Source organism: Piliocolobus tephrosceles, chromosome 5, assembly GCF_002776525.5.
Source record: "Piliocolobus tephrosceles isolate RC106 chromosome 5, ASM277652v3, whole genome shotgun sequence".
Lineage (NCBI taxonomy): Eukaryota > Metazoa > Chordata > Mammalia > Primates > Cercopithecidae > Piliocolobus > Piliocolobus tephrosceles.
The window spans coordinates 142,209,221-142,224,775 of record NC_045438.1 but is presented as its reverse complement, the minus strand read 5'-3'; the positions used below and the strand labels follow the sequence as shown (position 1 = coordinate 142,224,775).

Genomic DNA, 15,555 nt, shown 5'->3' with positions numbered 1-15,555 from the left:
AGAGTGGCGACTACCCTTATATATACTCAGAAACATTCTAATTGGCCTTGTTGATTTTCAAAAGTCCCGCGCAACAAAACCATTGGCTGAAGAGTCCAACGATGTGATTGGTGAATTACTGGAAAGTCTGATTGGATGAATCACTTCATTTTTTAATCCTCTCTTCTCTGTTAGTATGCGATCCAAGAGCGTTATTTCCTAAAATTCTAATTCTGCGCTTCTCAAGCTGTAGTCCGTAAACGACTACTTTAAGACTTTGGAAGACGCTAATTCTCATTCAGTAGATGTGTTGTGGGGCCAGATTCGGAGAACCAAGTTTTGAGAAGTTTATCTTGTGTGGTTTTCCGGAGTAACTTGAATTGCCGCTAGCTAGAAACCTTTGACCATTATAAGGCAGGATTCCTGGGTGGTGTACCTGGGAAATCACGAACCAAGAAGTCACCGACATACAACAGTGAGCAACAAATGTTAAGGGAATTGTATTTTGTCCCAAATGGTATTTTGCTTCGGTTGAGAATTTTTAAAGGATAGACTGACTTTAGGTTTTCCAACGACTCTCATTTACTTTTTTCATTGGGTCCTATTGAAATTCCAGGCTACCATCCCCACTAGCCTCTTCTGCAGGGTAACTTGAACATTGGAGTGGCCCTGTCCATGTAAACTTTACACGGTTTTGGAAACGTTATTGAACTTGTTTCTTCCCGAATACATTAAAGCACTTACTTGCGATATTAGACATTTTCTCATTAGTCCTGTTCGCTTAGTCACTTGTATAGACAGGGCCACAGTACGGCCTGAATATTGGGCAGGACACCGCCCTGCGCGATAGTAACTTTGCCTAGCAGCTTGTTGAGCTTCTCGTCGTGGATGGCCAGCTGCAGGCGTCGGGGAATGACGCAGGTCTTCTGTCGCGGGCCGCGTTGCCCGCCAACTCCAGAATCTTGGCGGTCAGGTACTCCAGCACCGACGCCAGGTACACTGGCGCGCCGGCCCCGACCCGCTCGGCGTAGTTGCCCTTGCGGAGCAGGCGGTGCCCTCGGCCCACAGAAAACTGGAGACCAGCCCTAAAAGAGTGCATTTTAGCCTTGGCGCCAGCTTTGCTGCCCTGCTTTCCACATCCAGACGCAGTGAAGTATTTAAATAATTGTTTAGAAGAAGGAAAGTGATTGGTTCTAGTAAAACGCAACCAGCTAAACTGCTATAATCTATATTCGGTAAAGTGGCCTGTGCTATCTCCTGAACACAGATTTCAGCCAATCGAAAAGCAGGTGTTTAAAAAAAGTTAAAAAAAAAAAAAAAAAAAAAACCTTCTGACTTACGTAATTATAGTTGAAAGGTCAAATTATGAGGTTGAGCTTGTGGGAGAGCCAATGAGATTTAGGAATTTAGAAATGGCCTGCCGTATATTCAGAGATTAAAAGAACCAATCAGAAACCGAAACTCAGCAAGCCTCATTTGCATATGCACGGAATGAATAACGAGGGCGTTTGGGCTCGCCAGCATTTCCCTGTGGTCATTTGACTGTGTCACTTCTGCTGCGAACATGCCAGAACCAGCTAAGTCAGCCCCTGCCCCGAAGAAGGGCTCGAAGAAGGCGGTGACCAAGGCTCAGAAGAAGGACGGCAAGAAGCGCAAGCGCAGCCGCAAGGAGAGCTATTCCGTGTACGTGTACAAGGTGCTGAAGCAGGTCCACCCTGACACTGGCATCTCGTCCAAGGCTATGGGTATCATGAACTCCTTCGTCAACGACATTTTTGAGCGCATCGCAGGCGAGGCTTCCCGCCTGGCGCATTACAACAAGCGCTCGACTATCACTTCCAGGGAGATCCAAACGGCCGTGCGCCTGCTGCTCCCCGGGGAGCTGGCCAAACACGCGGTGTCGGAGGGCACCAAGGCTGTCACCAAGTACACCAGCTCCAAGTAAATAGTTACCTGAGTAAAAGCGCCAACGACCCAAAGGCTCTTTTAAGAGCCACCCATGTTATCGTTTAAAGATCTGTAATTTTCCAGAGTTGGCAAGGTAAAATGGCTAAGCAACACGTGGGATAGTAAGGGTTTACTAAAACGTCCAAGTTCGGCCGGGCGCAGTGGCTCAAGCCTGTAATCCCAGCACTTTTGGAGGCCGAGCAGGGCGGATCACATGAGCTCAGGAGTTCGGGACCAGCCTGGCCAACATGGTGAAATCCCGTCTCTACTAAAATATACAAAAATTAGCCAGGAATGGTGGCAGACTTAATCCCAGCTACTTGGGAGGCAGAGTCAGAAGAATCGTTTGAGCCCGGGAGGCGAAGGTTGCAGTGAGCCGAGATCGAGCCGTTGTACTCAAACCTGGGATATAAGAGCGAGACTGCTGTCAAAAAAAAGAGTCCAGGTTCGTTGTTTTTCCCCCTATAGATTGTAAGGGCCACCAAGGAGTAAGTGCGTATGCAGCTTAATATGAGACATTTCACTCAGCAGCTAAGGAAAAATCGTGTTCTAGATTGATCCGCACTTTTCTTCTCCCCGCACACCACCACCTTAAAGCTATGTTTTCGCTTTTAGTTTCACTTTAACATCCGATTGCCCTTGACTTGGAGTAGCCGGGTGGAAATCAAGTTTGGGGTAGTATGAAATCTAAAATAAGCTCTGAGAAAGCGAAATTCGTCTTGTAGTTCGTTGTTAACTTGTAAATGTTTGGAGCGGCATTTGACGGAGGAAATCACCTCTGTTGGTTGCATTTCTAAACCATGGCAGATCGCTACCAGACATTCTCATATCCCCCTTCCAAGTCCACTAATTTCTTTACAAATTTTACTGAGTTTATAATTATTGGATTACTTCACGTAGCTATATATATTACCTCTTGGCAAGATCAGGAACTCTACCATCTTCCTAGCTGAACATATTGAGGTTTAAGAGAAAGAACAGGCAACAGGATAGCCTGAGGTTGGAACAAAGAAATGAAAATTCCCGGTGCTACATTCATATGCTTTATCTGTAAGCCTTTTTAAGGCTCCAAGAACTGTGTTCTCCCTCAACCACCTCCTCCATGTCCTGGAACGACTTTGTCCACAGCTACTTCCTTTCCTGAAATTTCATTTTAAGAGAGGAGGGTTACAAGGAATTAACATTTGTGTGGTAGTCCTTAGAATGCATTCATTCATTGATTTTTTTTTTTTTTTCCTACAGTCAGCTGTGAAATGGAATCTCCTCTTTTACAGGTGGATGACTTCAAGAATTTAGGTTAAGTAACCAGCCCCTTACACATAAATAAAACTGAGATTTGAAGCTACTCTATCTGATTGTAAGGATTACTTCCCACTATTTGTTAGAGAACATCCCAAGGAGAAGCCTAGTTGCTGTCACAGGAGTCAGGAAATTTAGGCTCAATTAATAAAAGAAAACTGGTCAGGAGTGACACATATTCTTTGTTGCACAGCAAAGTCCTTACACCAGCAAAAGTTTCTTTTAAAAATAAAATAATATTAATGGTGACCTTTGGGCCCTAAAGATCACCTGGCAGCAAGTTTAACTTTTCTGAGCACTATATTCTGGAGGGGAAACCATGGGCATTGTCAGTGTAAATGTGAGCTCTAAAATCTTATTTTATATTTATTACCTACACGTCATTATCTGCAAATACCCACATAGCAGCTTACTGTGAACATTAAGTGACTAAAATTTGTTTTTGTTTAAATTTTTGGTTTTGAGACAGGGTCTCACTTTGTTATCCAGACTAAGGTGTAGTGACACAACCACACACTCACTGCATTCAACCTCCCTGGCTAGTGTTCCCACCTGTCTCCCAAGGAGCTGGCACTACAGGCACGCACCATCACACTCGCTTCATTTTTTTATTATTTTGTTTTTATGATTTTTGTAGAGCCAGGGTCCCACTGTGTTGCCCAGGCTAGTCTCAAAGTAAATTTGTAATGGAAATTGTGAAAAAAATTCTCTAAGCTCCATGTATAACTAAGGCATTCATTTCTCGCTCTCCAAAGCTAATTTTAATTAAATTATATATTCATGAAATATTCAAGCATGGATTAATGGGGACATCACTCAGGAAGTAATATAGTCCTGATTGCCTGTTTCAATCCTAAATTTGGGCAATTCATCTAATTCCTCTGTAAGCACTTCCTTACCTGTTTATTCCAAACAGGAATAATAATTAGTAACTACTGCATGACACTGCTGGAGTGACAAATAAAAGGACACAGCTAAAGCACTTATGACTGTGCACAGAGGATGACACCCTAAATATTAACTGTGGCTAAAGCTTCTGGTTGAAATGATAGAGAAGGTGCCTTTCGTCCTGCCCACAATTAAAGCCCAGAGTCCTGAGGCCTGGAATAATTAGCATTTGATGTGAAAAGGGCTTCTTTGTCTGGCAGTGTAAATAATACTCTTTGAACAGTTCAATCCCCTCTTTAAAGCCATTGCTTTCCTCTGAAGCATTTTGAAGACATCCTACCGCCTGTGGCTGTTTGATTTCCCTATAGTTGCTTGCCAATTCAAGCAACATGTGTCATATTTTCCAGGGACTGTCTCATGCCCTCAGTAGAACTAGGGGTGCCTGATTTAATGGTCACATGTGTTTAGTTGTAAGGAAGAAAACCTAGAAATTCACATAAGAATTGCTTAGTACTTTTTTACTCCTTTTTTCTTCCCAAGTTTCCTATTAACTTTGCTAACCTTGCTACATTTATTTTGCATCCATTTGTTGACTAGGTTTCCCTCATATACCTCCAAATCACAGCCATGTTTTTAGATGAACTTCTGCACCTTGATAAGTACGTTCTTTAATTGGAATGTAGGAAATTGGCTGGCTGATGAGGGCCACACTTTCCTGAATCCGTTGCATCCTTGAGACATAGGTCTCTTCAAAGGAAACTGATTGGTGTAAATTCCTGGCCTGAAAAGCTGAAGAACACCACCTCACCACTAAAGAAGTAACATCATTTTTAGGCTCTGATTTGAGTAGCTGCTACCATTGTATTTGTCACTCCTGCAGTAAATAATTTCTGAAAAGAACCAAGAAGTTACTATCTCCCATCTACCCTCAGCAGTGTATATCTTGATGGCATTCAGAACATACTATCCCAAAATAATAGCCCCTTAACATACTGAATATTTTAAGGTGAAAGAATTTGAGAAGCATCATGGGCAGTAAGGTCTCTCTGACTTCTCCCAACTCTTCTCCCCTGAAGCAGGTCATAGGACCCTCATATAAGTCCTGCAGGGACTTATCTGAACAAAAAGACCTTGCTAGGTTTCTGTTTCAACCTTAGCTCACAGTCTTCTTTTTGTCCTATTATATTTCTGCATGACTCTCCACTCTTCATCAAACCTAGTGTAAAAATACTCAGGTTTACCCCTTCTCCAGGTCTTCATTTCCTTATGAAGGCTCCCATGTCATGTGAAATTTATATTAACTAAATGTTGCATTAGTCCACTCTCACACTGTTATAAAGAAATAACTGAGACTGGGTAATTATAAAGAGAAGAGGTTTAATTGACTCATAAAACCGCAGGCTATACAGGAAGCATAGCAGCTTCTGCTTCTGGGGAGGGCCTCAGGGAGCTTTTACTCATGACAGAAGGCAAATGGGAAACAAGGCGTCTTACGTGGTGGTGCAGAAGCAAGGTGGAGAGAAGGTGGAGGTACCATACTTTTAAACAACCAGGTGACAAAACTCGCTATCCCAACAGCTCCAAGGGGGTGGTGTTAAACCTTGAGAAACCACCTCTGTGGTCCAATGACCTCCCACCAGACCCCACCTCCAACACTGGGGATTGCAACTCAACGTGAGATTTGGGTGGGAACACAGATCCAAACCGCATCAAATGTATATGCTTTTCTCTCGTTAATCTGTCTTTCATTACAGGGCCCCAGCCAATGAATTTCAGATGGGTAGAAGGGAAAGCTGTTTTCTTCCCTACAGCACACAGTAGGTGTGGGCGGGCATCTGTGTTCTGTATGTCTGTTTTTCTAGGATAGAGAAGCAGACATAACATTGAAAAAATACAGAGAAAAATAATCCCAGAATGAAAATGTTTGAGATGTGTATTCCTTTGCTAGGACTGCCATAACAAAGTACCAGATTGGGTGACTTCAACATTTATTTTTTCACAATTCTGGAGGCTACAACTCTTAAGATTAACCCTGTGAGCAGGGTCAATTTCTTCTGAGGTCTCTCTCCATGGTGTGTCGATAACTGTCTTCTCCCTGTGTCTTCACGTTATCTTTTCTCCGTGTGTGTGTCCAGTCTTCTTTACTTATAAGGACACCAGTCAGATTGGATTCAGACCAACCTCAATAACTTCATTTTGTATCTTTAACAATCCTAACTCTAAATGCAGTCATATGTTCAAGGACTTCAACATATGCAGCAGGGAAGAGGGTAAATCAGTCCATAACAAGAAGTGCAGTAATTAGTCTTCCAAATACTATATGAACTAAGTATTCCACAGGTGGCTCAAACCCAGCAGGACCAAGCCTGGCCTCATTATCCTCACAGCTCTGCTTATCCAAGTTTGAAATTTGGTCCTCATCCTAGATTACCACCATTCATTTTCATCATATATTTAATAATATACAAATTCCTGTTCTATTGATTCTATTTTAACATCATATTTTTGTTTATCATGGCTAAAAATTGGAAATATAAATGTTGAAGAGTAGGAGTTTCACTAAAAATAGGTTTTATCAGGCCCGGCACAGTAGCTCATGCCAATAATCTCAGCACTTTGGGAGGCCGAGGTAGGTAGATCACTTGAGCCCAAGAGTTTGAGACAGCCTGGGCAATATGGTTAAACTGCATCTCTACAGAAAATACAAAAATTACTCCGGTGTGGTGGTGTGCACCTGTAGTCCCAGCTACTCAGGAGACTGAGGTAGGAGGATCGCTTTAGCCTGGGAGGCAGAGGTTGCAGTGAGCCATGATCCCGTTACGGCACTCCAGCCTGAGCGACAGAGAGAGACACCGTCTTAAAAGAAGAAAAAAGACCCAAAAAAAAACGTTTATGCATAATGAAATACTGTGCAGCTGTTAAAACTAATGTCAAAAAAATAAACATAAAATATGCTTGAAGGATAGTACTTTGGGAAAGGTGCCAAATCATATATTCTCATTTATATTAATATATCATATACATGTGTAGTATAGTTACAGGATAAAAAACTAACTAGAAGGCTCAATGCCAGAATGTTAACAATTCTGTTGCATTCTTTGGGATGAAAGGATCAGCTCCTCTGGAGAGAACTTTATCTGGCTGTCTCTAAAACTCCCAATAGTGTGGTTAAGAAAAAAGAAGTTCTCCATTAAGCCCTTTCCTCTTTCAAGTTTCCCCGTCCTGTGTTAAGAAAAATAAAAGTAATTTTTTTCTTTTTTCTACTGCCTCCATATTTGCAGGAAAAAAATAATTAATTGAACAAATAATTATTGAATATCAACTATGTACACAGTATTATTCTAGGTTTGGTATATAAAAAAATGAATAAGATAATTTTAAGATTCAATTCCTTACTAAGGAAATTGAAAAACAACGCAAGAGAAAAGTATCCTAGCACTAAAGGAAAGAATAGAGTAAGATTAGTGAACCACTTAATAATCCATGTTAGTCTATGTTCTTGTTTATAAAATAATGCACTAGTGACCTCAAAGAGGATCCAATGGGAAAGTCAAGCAAAACTTGCAATATTACTGTAAAGACCAGAAAAGCATAAGGAATTTTAATGCCAAGAAAGCAACATTGCAAGGCAATGGTTACCTCCAGAGGAAGTAGTGGGAGGATGAGAGATGAGAGAGATGTTATTTGTAATATTTGTTATACCTGGTTGGCAACTGGGTTCAAGCATGGTCATTATATTATCCTTTATAACTTGTATATGGATTTAATTTTTTTTTTTTTTCAGACGGATACTTGCTCTGCCACCCAGGCTGGAGTGTAGTTGCAATCTCGGTTCACTGCAACCTCCTCTTCCTGGGTTCAAGCAATTCTCCTACCTCAGCCTCCAGAGTACCTGGGACTACAAGCACGCACCACCATGCCCAGCTAATTTTTGTATTTTTGGTAGACATGGGGTTTCACTATGTTGGCCAAGCTGGTCTCGTCTCGAACTCCTGACCTCAGGTGATCCGCCTGCCTCAGCCTCCGAGAGTTCTAGCAATACAGACATGCACTACAGCACCTGGCCCTTTTTTTTTTTTTTTTTTGAGACGGGAGTCTCGCTCTGTCACCCAGGCTGGAGTGCAGTGGCGCGATCTCAGCTCACTGCAAGCTCCGCCTCGCAGGTTCACGCCATTCTCCTGCCTCAGCCTCCCCAGTAGCTGGGACTACAGGCGCCTGCCACCGCACGCAGCTAATAATGTTTTGTATTTTTTGTAGAGACGGGGTTTCACCATGGTCTCCATCTCCTGACCTCGTGATCGGCCCACCTTGGCCTCCCAAAGTGCTGGGATTACAGGCGTGAGCCACTGCACCCGGCCTACATTCTTTTATATGTATCTAGAATTATAAATTTTGAAGCAAATAAACAACAATGAACAAATGTATTCATGGAAAAGTCATCTCGCCTTCCATAAAAACAGAACCTCCATAAATATTGCCTGTATTAGAAATTTGGTTATAAAAAAGGCAATCTCCCCTTAACACTCCAAAAGTCTGTAGATGCTCAAAAGACCAGGCACTTTACAAAAATCACTGCTAATATACAAGACTTGCCATGTAAAGACAGTTCTTGAAATTCCTTCCTTTTCTGCCAGAAGGCCATAACCTAACATGTATACTAAGGTATTTCATTTTATCAACTGTAAATTAATTTAGATTTATATTCATTTTATTTATATTTATCTAGGTATTTGTTAACACATAATTTGAGTCTAATATGCTCAGTGTAAGAACTAGTTTTGTGAAAGATGGTAGAATTGTGACATAATCAGAACCAAAGCAGGGAGGGGAGATTTTGTATGGTTCCCTGCTGTCCAGAATGAAGTTCACATTCGTGTCATTGGCCTAACAGGCCTCCAAAATCTGGCACCAAGCCAGGAACTATCACTTCTGATACTGACTTGAATTACACTCATCTGACACTCCATATAATATTCCATTCCTGCTTTCCTTTTCATAAGCATATGTTTTCACTCTCCAAATAGACTGCAGGATCATTAGTAGCAGGGAAAAATGTAGTGGGAAGGCTGTGGGGAAGGGAGCAGGATTGTAATGCCAGTGGGGTCACAACACAGGTGTCACTTGAAAGAAGTGAGGCAGCAACACTTAAATCTAGAAGCTGAGTTGCCCACACAAAGGGAACTGTCAGTATATAGTCCCTGAAAGAGATACATACTTCCAGCAAGTTTGAGAGGCTAGTGGAGCTGGGCAAGGAAGGAAAGGAGAAGTAGTGGGATTTGAGGCCAAAGAGATAACAACAGCCAGAGTGGGAACTTGCAAGGTACTGAAAGGACTTTGGGTTTTCCTTTGTGAAATGAGAGCCATTGGAGGATTTTCTGCAGAAGAGTGACCTGATTTTACTCACCCTTTACTGGAAATCTGTGGGACAGAACTAGGCAATGAGGGTGCTACGACAATAAAGGTGAGCGATGGCAGTGGTTTGACCAGAAGTGGGAATGAGAAACAGTTGGATTCTGTTTTCAAAGAGCTCATAGAACTTACTGATGGATTGTTATGTAGGATGTGAAAGGAAACGACATAAATGACTCCAACTAAAACAGTAAAATGCCGTTCACTAATTTCAAGATGATGGGAGAAGGTGTTTTGCAGAGATAATGAAAGAAATTGAAGCTTATTTAAGTTTGAAGTGCATATTTATTGGACTTCCAAGTTGAGATGTCAAGTAGCAGGGTCTCCTGAGTATGGAATACAAGGCTGTGGGCTACTGACTTAACATCCACAACATGAACATATGGGCAGCATCTCCATAGCAACAAACATCAGATTTTCATCCTCCACGTCCATCTTCTCAGATCCATCAGGAGCCACAGAACTAAGGGAAGAAAAAAGGCAGCATCAAATATAGAGCTGTCAAGCTGAGTTCCACAAATATGTTTCAGGAGGCCTGAGAACTCCTGGAATTGCAAGCACAATATATGGGGAAAGTGGGCACATTTTGAAAAAGGTATGAGTATCTATCACTAGGTCTCCAAAGTAACCCCTTCATGGTTCTAACTTTAACAGGTTATTTGAATGAAAATTGCAGTATTATTGCATACCCTTATTACCAAAGGCATTTTTCCACATTTGTAAAATAGGGATAACTTGTTCTGTGTGTTCCAAAAATTACAGAAAAAGACAATTACTAAAGAAAGCACTTGTCAAACTGCAAGTTAGGAATCCAGATGTTGTACGTACAAAGCAAACATTCCTTACTTCTCTAACCCAGGGCTCAGTCCTTGCACTGCTTATCTTCATTATCAACCCTCTTTTCCTAAGTGATGTCATTTCACCTTCTGGCTTTTTTACTCTCATAGGAGTAAAAACTCTCATTATGTTTCCAGCCGAGACCTCTTTTCTGAACTCCAGATTTGTGTATCAAACTGCTTACCTTCGTATATCTTCCTCTTAGATATGTGTAATAAGCATCTCACACTGTCTCTGGATGTCCAAACCTAAGATATGGAATTCTTCCCAAAGTTTGTTCCTTGAGTATTCTTCACCGTTTTTAGCAACTGATACCTCCATTTCAGTTGCTGTCAATGAAGTAACTGGAATCATCCATAAATTTTCTTTCTCTCATACTCTACACATTCAGTGGCTCAGAAACGAACTATCAACCTTCTTTCAAAATAAATAAAGAATCCAACAACTTTTCACAGCCTCTATCACCAAATACACAGAGCAAGCCACTGCCATCTCAACTCCTTTTTTTTAGTACCCTACTAACTGATCTCTGCTCCTATCCAGGCTCCATCACAGTTTATTCTTCATTAGGCATCCAGACAGCTCATTTCAAAATATAAATCAGATCATCTCAGTCCTCTGCTCAAAACCCTGAGTGGCTCCCACCTCACTAGGAATAAAACCAAAGTAGTTACACTGGCCTACATACAAGGCCATATAGGAACAGCTCGCCTCCATTTGCCTTTCCGACCTCATCTCCATTCCTCTGCACCTCTTCTGCCCTTTTGCCCAGCCACAATAACTCTGCTATCTCCAGGCTTTGCTACTTGGTCTTCTATTTGGAATATTCTCTAGTCTTTATTTCTCCAACTATCGCTTTATCAGTAAAGCTTTCCTTGACCCTATCATTTAAAATGATCACCTTCTCAACTGGGCGTGGTGACTCACACCTGTAATCCCAGCACTTTGGGAGGCCAAGGCAGGCGGATCACATGAAGCAGGAGTTCAGGACCAGTCTAACCAAATATGTACTAAAAATACAAAAATTAGCTGGGTGTGGTGGCGCATGCTTGTAATCCCAGCTACTCGGGAGACTGAAACACTAGAATTGCTTGAACTCAAGCAAGGTGTAGGTGGAATGTGCTGAGATCGCACCACTGCACTGCAGCCTGGGCAACAGAGCAAGACCCTATCTCAAAAAAATAATTAAACATCACCTCCTCCCTCTTTAGCCTGTTTCACTGATAGCACTTAGCACCATCTGATAGTTTTACTTGCTTTATGTCTGTACGCACACCCAATAGACTCCATGCATATAGAAAATACTGTTTTGTTCACTGTCATTCACTCCTATAATTCTCAGAGTCATTAACAGTACCTGGCATATGTTATGTGCTCAATTTTTGTTGTTGTTAAATTTATGTCCTCATACAAACCAGTGCCTTAGCTCCGATAACATCGTTCTTCTAATATTAATGCACAAGTCCGTATCTTTGAAAAATATGACACTCAAAGTAACTCCATTGATTTTCCCGATTTCAAACTTACAACCCTACAATTTGCTTGCTGACCACAAAGAGGAAAAATCTGATTTTACAATGTAACTATCATCCTAAACCAGCAATTGTCCTATTATCTTCAACGTAGATAAACCAGGCATATGTCTCTGATGTGGTGCACCAGTATGTAAACTGTTCCTGACAAGAATATAAACCTGATTTCAACTAAGTATACAAAAGTAACTTCTGCTCAGGACAGAGTATAGAAACCAAGTAAAATGACATCATTGGGAGGCCGAGACGGGCGGATCACGAGATCAGGAGATGGAGACCATCCTGGCTAACATGGTGAAACCCCGTCTCTACTAAAAAATACAAAAAACTAGCCGGGCGAGGTGGCGGGCGCCTGTAGTCCCAGCTACTCAGGAGGCTGAGGCAGGAGAATGGCGTAAACCCGGGAGGCGGAGCTTGCAGTGAGCTGCGATCCGGCCACTGCACTCCAGCCCGGGCGACAGAGCGAGGCTCACTCTCAAAAAAAAAAAAAAGAAAAAGAAAAGAAAAGCCAATCCAGGCTGGGCGCAGTGGCTCACGCCTATAAATCCCAACACTTTGGGAGGCCAAGGAGGGCGGATCACGAGCTCAAGAGATGGAGATCATCCTGGCCAACATGATGAAACCTCATCTATACCAAAAAATACAAAAATTAGCTGGGCGTAGTGGCGCGCGCCTGTAGTCACTTGGGAGGCTAAGGCAGTAGAATCAATTGAACCCGGGAGGGGGAAGTTCCAGTGAGCCAAGTAACACTTCACTCCAGCATGGCGAAAAAGGAAATAAAAAGCCAATCCAAATCTCCTACAGGTTTGGTCTCTAGCAAATCACTGTCCTGATGCCTGAATGTATACTTTTTCAAAAGGCTAACAGTGCTGGTTAAGAATTTTAGTGGCCGGGCGCAGTGGCTCATGCCTGTAATCCCAACACTTTGGGAAGCTGAGGCGGTCAGATCACGAGGTCAGCAGTTCGAGACTAGCCTGGCCAACACGATGAAACCCCGTCTCTACTAAAAATACAAAACTTAGGTGGGCGACTGTAATCCCACCTATTCAGGAGACTGAGGCAGGAGATATCGCTTGAAACCGTAAGGCGAAGGATCGCGCCACTGCACTCCAGCCTGGACGAAAGAGCAACATTCCGTCTCAAGAAAAAAAAAAAAACAGGTTTTGGTGATGTTTCTATATTGCTCACTAAGCGATACTCTTATCTTTTAATGTTCTCATAATACGCAGAAACACATTTCATTAGGTCTATTGTAAGCAATACTTAATAATAGCTCTCGAATGAACATTTATATTGTTGCCCCACACTACCTTTTGCTGACTAAAGTTTTGTTACCAAGTCAAAAGCAGCAGCGTACACGCCGCCTGTACTTAGATTTGCGGTCCTACTCAGGGAGATCTGTTGCGCTCACGGATTCGCCTCAAAGGACCGCCGACTGGGTGCGAGCCTTCTTTGTTCTCAGCCCTCCCCGCCATTTTGAAAACAGTAACGTGCAGTCTTCCCCGAGTTTCCTACAACTTCCGTAATCCTTGAGATCCTTACGAACACTTCAAGCTTAAACTGAAAAGTAACGTCCCACGAGAATTATACAACCGTGCCAATACAGCTTACTCACTGCTATCTAAAGCCCTAAGGTGTCCAAGAAAACTAAACATTAACTACCCCCAACTAGGAAACCAACTTTTAAGTAGTTTATTCCCAAATCCTAAACATGCGCAATTAACGAGAAATTAAACGTTACCTGCTAAATGTACACTAGTGCACGACTGCTTTTCAGCAAAAACCTGGAACAGAACAGGATAACAAGATGTCCGCTCTTTTACGAAAAAAGTGGGCGGCCCTAAAAAGGGCCTTTGGTTGAAAAGAGAAATACTGAGTGGAGTAAGCGGGAGCCTTAGCCACCAAAGCCGTAAAGAGTGCGTCCCTGTCGCTTCAGCGCATAGACCACATCCATTGCTGTTACGGTCTTGCGTTTGGCGTGCTCCGTGTAGGTGACTGCATCACGAATCACGTTCTCCAGAAACACCTTCAGAACACCGCGAGTCTCCTCATAGATAAGACCAGAAATACGCTTGACACCGCCGCGACGAGCAAGGCGTCGGATGGCTGGCTTAGTGATGCCCTGGATATTGTCGCGTAAAACCTTGCGGTGACGCTTAGCGCCTCCTTTACCTAAGCCTTTCCCACCCTTACCACGTCCAGACATGACTGGGGAACTCCCAACGCCACTTTCAGGACTAAAAGCCGAGAAAAAGCAACGCCCTTATATGCAGGAAATTCGGACCTAATTGAAGACTGAAAGCGCGCATACGGGAACTTTGGTCCTGCTTCTTGGTCCCACCCTACGCAGCCCCGCCCTGGATGACGTCACCAACAACTCCGGCCTTTGACATCTGAGCGCGGGCTCGGTGGAGGCGTCTCTCGCAATTGCTGGGAAATAGGAATAGGAGTTTTACGGCTGTTTTAACAACTAAATCAGATTAAAGAAATCAACATGTTTAAATTATTATCAATTGTTGCTTGAGTTGCTTTAGGACGATTGGAAACGAGCTTCGGTCCACAGGACCGGAAGCCTGAGGAGTCCAGCTTTGTCCTCAAGGTCACAGTGACTGGCATTTCTGCTGCCTGCTGTAAAGCACATGCGGACCGAAACCCCCTTCGGAAGTGTTTGACAATTGCAAGATTTCACCTTCTCTATCATCAAGCCGAGGGAAACGTAACCAAAACGGTTTATTTCCCGATGGAGAAGTCATGGTAGGTTAGTGATTCGTGGTAGAATTATCCCCCTCCGCGCGGAGGCCTGATTCTATGCCCAGTTTGTTCTTTTCTTTCCCTACTTATTAAAATTCGTAGTTGCCATTTCAATATCTAAGTGCCCCTCACAACTGCACCCAGTGTGTGGGTTTGGGGGTGGGTTTTTTGTTTTTTTGTTTTTTCCTTTTTTTATTTTATTGAGACATGGTCTTGCTATGTTGCCTGCGTTGGTCTCCTAAAGTGCAGTGACTGCAGGCGTGAGCTACTACAGAGTGACTCTCGCGCCTAGCCCACTAGTGTATTGATGTTTACTTTTCTATCCCTAGTTTTGTTTTCTGTTTGATTCTGGTAGACGCCTTTTTCCAAAGTGAGTTGGCAACCTGTGGTAGCCAAAGTATGAAATAGGCAACTTATCGTAGGCTCTTTTTCAAAATACGAGGTGGTGTGAGCGCATCCCCTGTAAGCAAGCGCATCGCCTGTAAGTAGTTAAGACTGTTGTGAGGAGGTAGCGTTAAGGGAGTAGCAGAGTGGCGCAGCGGAAGCGTGCTGGGCCCATAACCCAGAGGTCGATGGATCGAAACCATCCTCTGCTAGGTATTACTTGTCTCCTTCGGATAGTTTTTTCTTTTTTTAGTTACAATTTTTTTAGGTTAAACAATAACGAAATAAAATAAAATGAAGCCAAGTATTTTTTTTTAATTCCAGATTACAAGCATTTCTGAGAAATAATGTGAAACTACAATCTCTGCATGTACAATTTTTATTTTCATGGACACCCAAGTGTTATTAATCAATATTTCATCTCTAAACACAGCAAATTTCTCTTGTTGCCAAAGTGCCATGCCACTGTTGCAGCCAGTTATGACAGTTGTAAGTTAACCTGCAAAGCAAAGAAAATGCTCACATAAAC

General features: G+C 42.6%; 2 protein-coding genes, 1 non-coding gene and 2 pseudogenes across 5 annotated transcripts in view; 2 read left to right on the top strand and 3 right to left on the bottom strand.

Annotated features, from left to right (window-relative positions):
- Window positions 1–624, bottom strand: part of LOC111541140 (histone H3.1) — an 11,253-nt gene extending 10,629 nt beyond the window's left edge. For both annotated transcript variants that reach the window (XR_003306594.1, XM_026446603.1), the window contains exon 1: window positions 15–624. The gene's annotated coding sequence lies outside the window, so the exon portion shown is untranslated. The remainder of the gene's footprint in view (window positions 1–14) is intronic.
- On the bottom strand, window positions 618–1,545 carry LOC111541080 (annotated as a pseudogene).
- LOC111541026 (histone H2B type 1) lies at window positions 1,490–2,060 on the top strand. Its single transcript, XM_023209649.2, has one exon. The coding sequence runs from the start codon at window positions 1,544–1,546 to the stop codon at window positions 1,922–1,924; it is 381 nt and encodes a 126-aa protein (XP_023065417.1). The 5' UTR covers window positions 1,490–1,543; the 3' UTR covers window positions 1,925–2,060.
- A 7,727-nt stretch (window positions 2,061–9,787) lies between these two features.
- The window catches only part of LOC111541060, a 41,083-nt pseudogene continuing 35,315 nt past the window's right edge, over window positions 9,788–15,555 (bottom strand). Inside the window, exons 2-3 of the transcript XR_002731188.2 lie at window positions 13,633–14,099; window positions 9,788–9,985 (exon numbers count right to left, since the gene is read on the bottom strand). The product of XR_002731188.2 is annotated as a histone H3.3C-like (transcript). The remainder of the gene's footprint in view (window positions 9,986–13,632; window positions 14,100–15,555) is intronic.
- Window positions 15,167–15,238, top strand: TRNAM-CAU. The gene has a single exon. It is a non-coding gene; the product is annotated as a tRNA-Met (tRNA).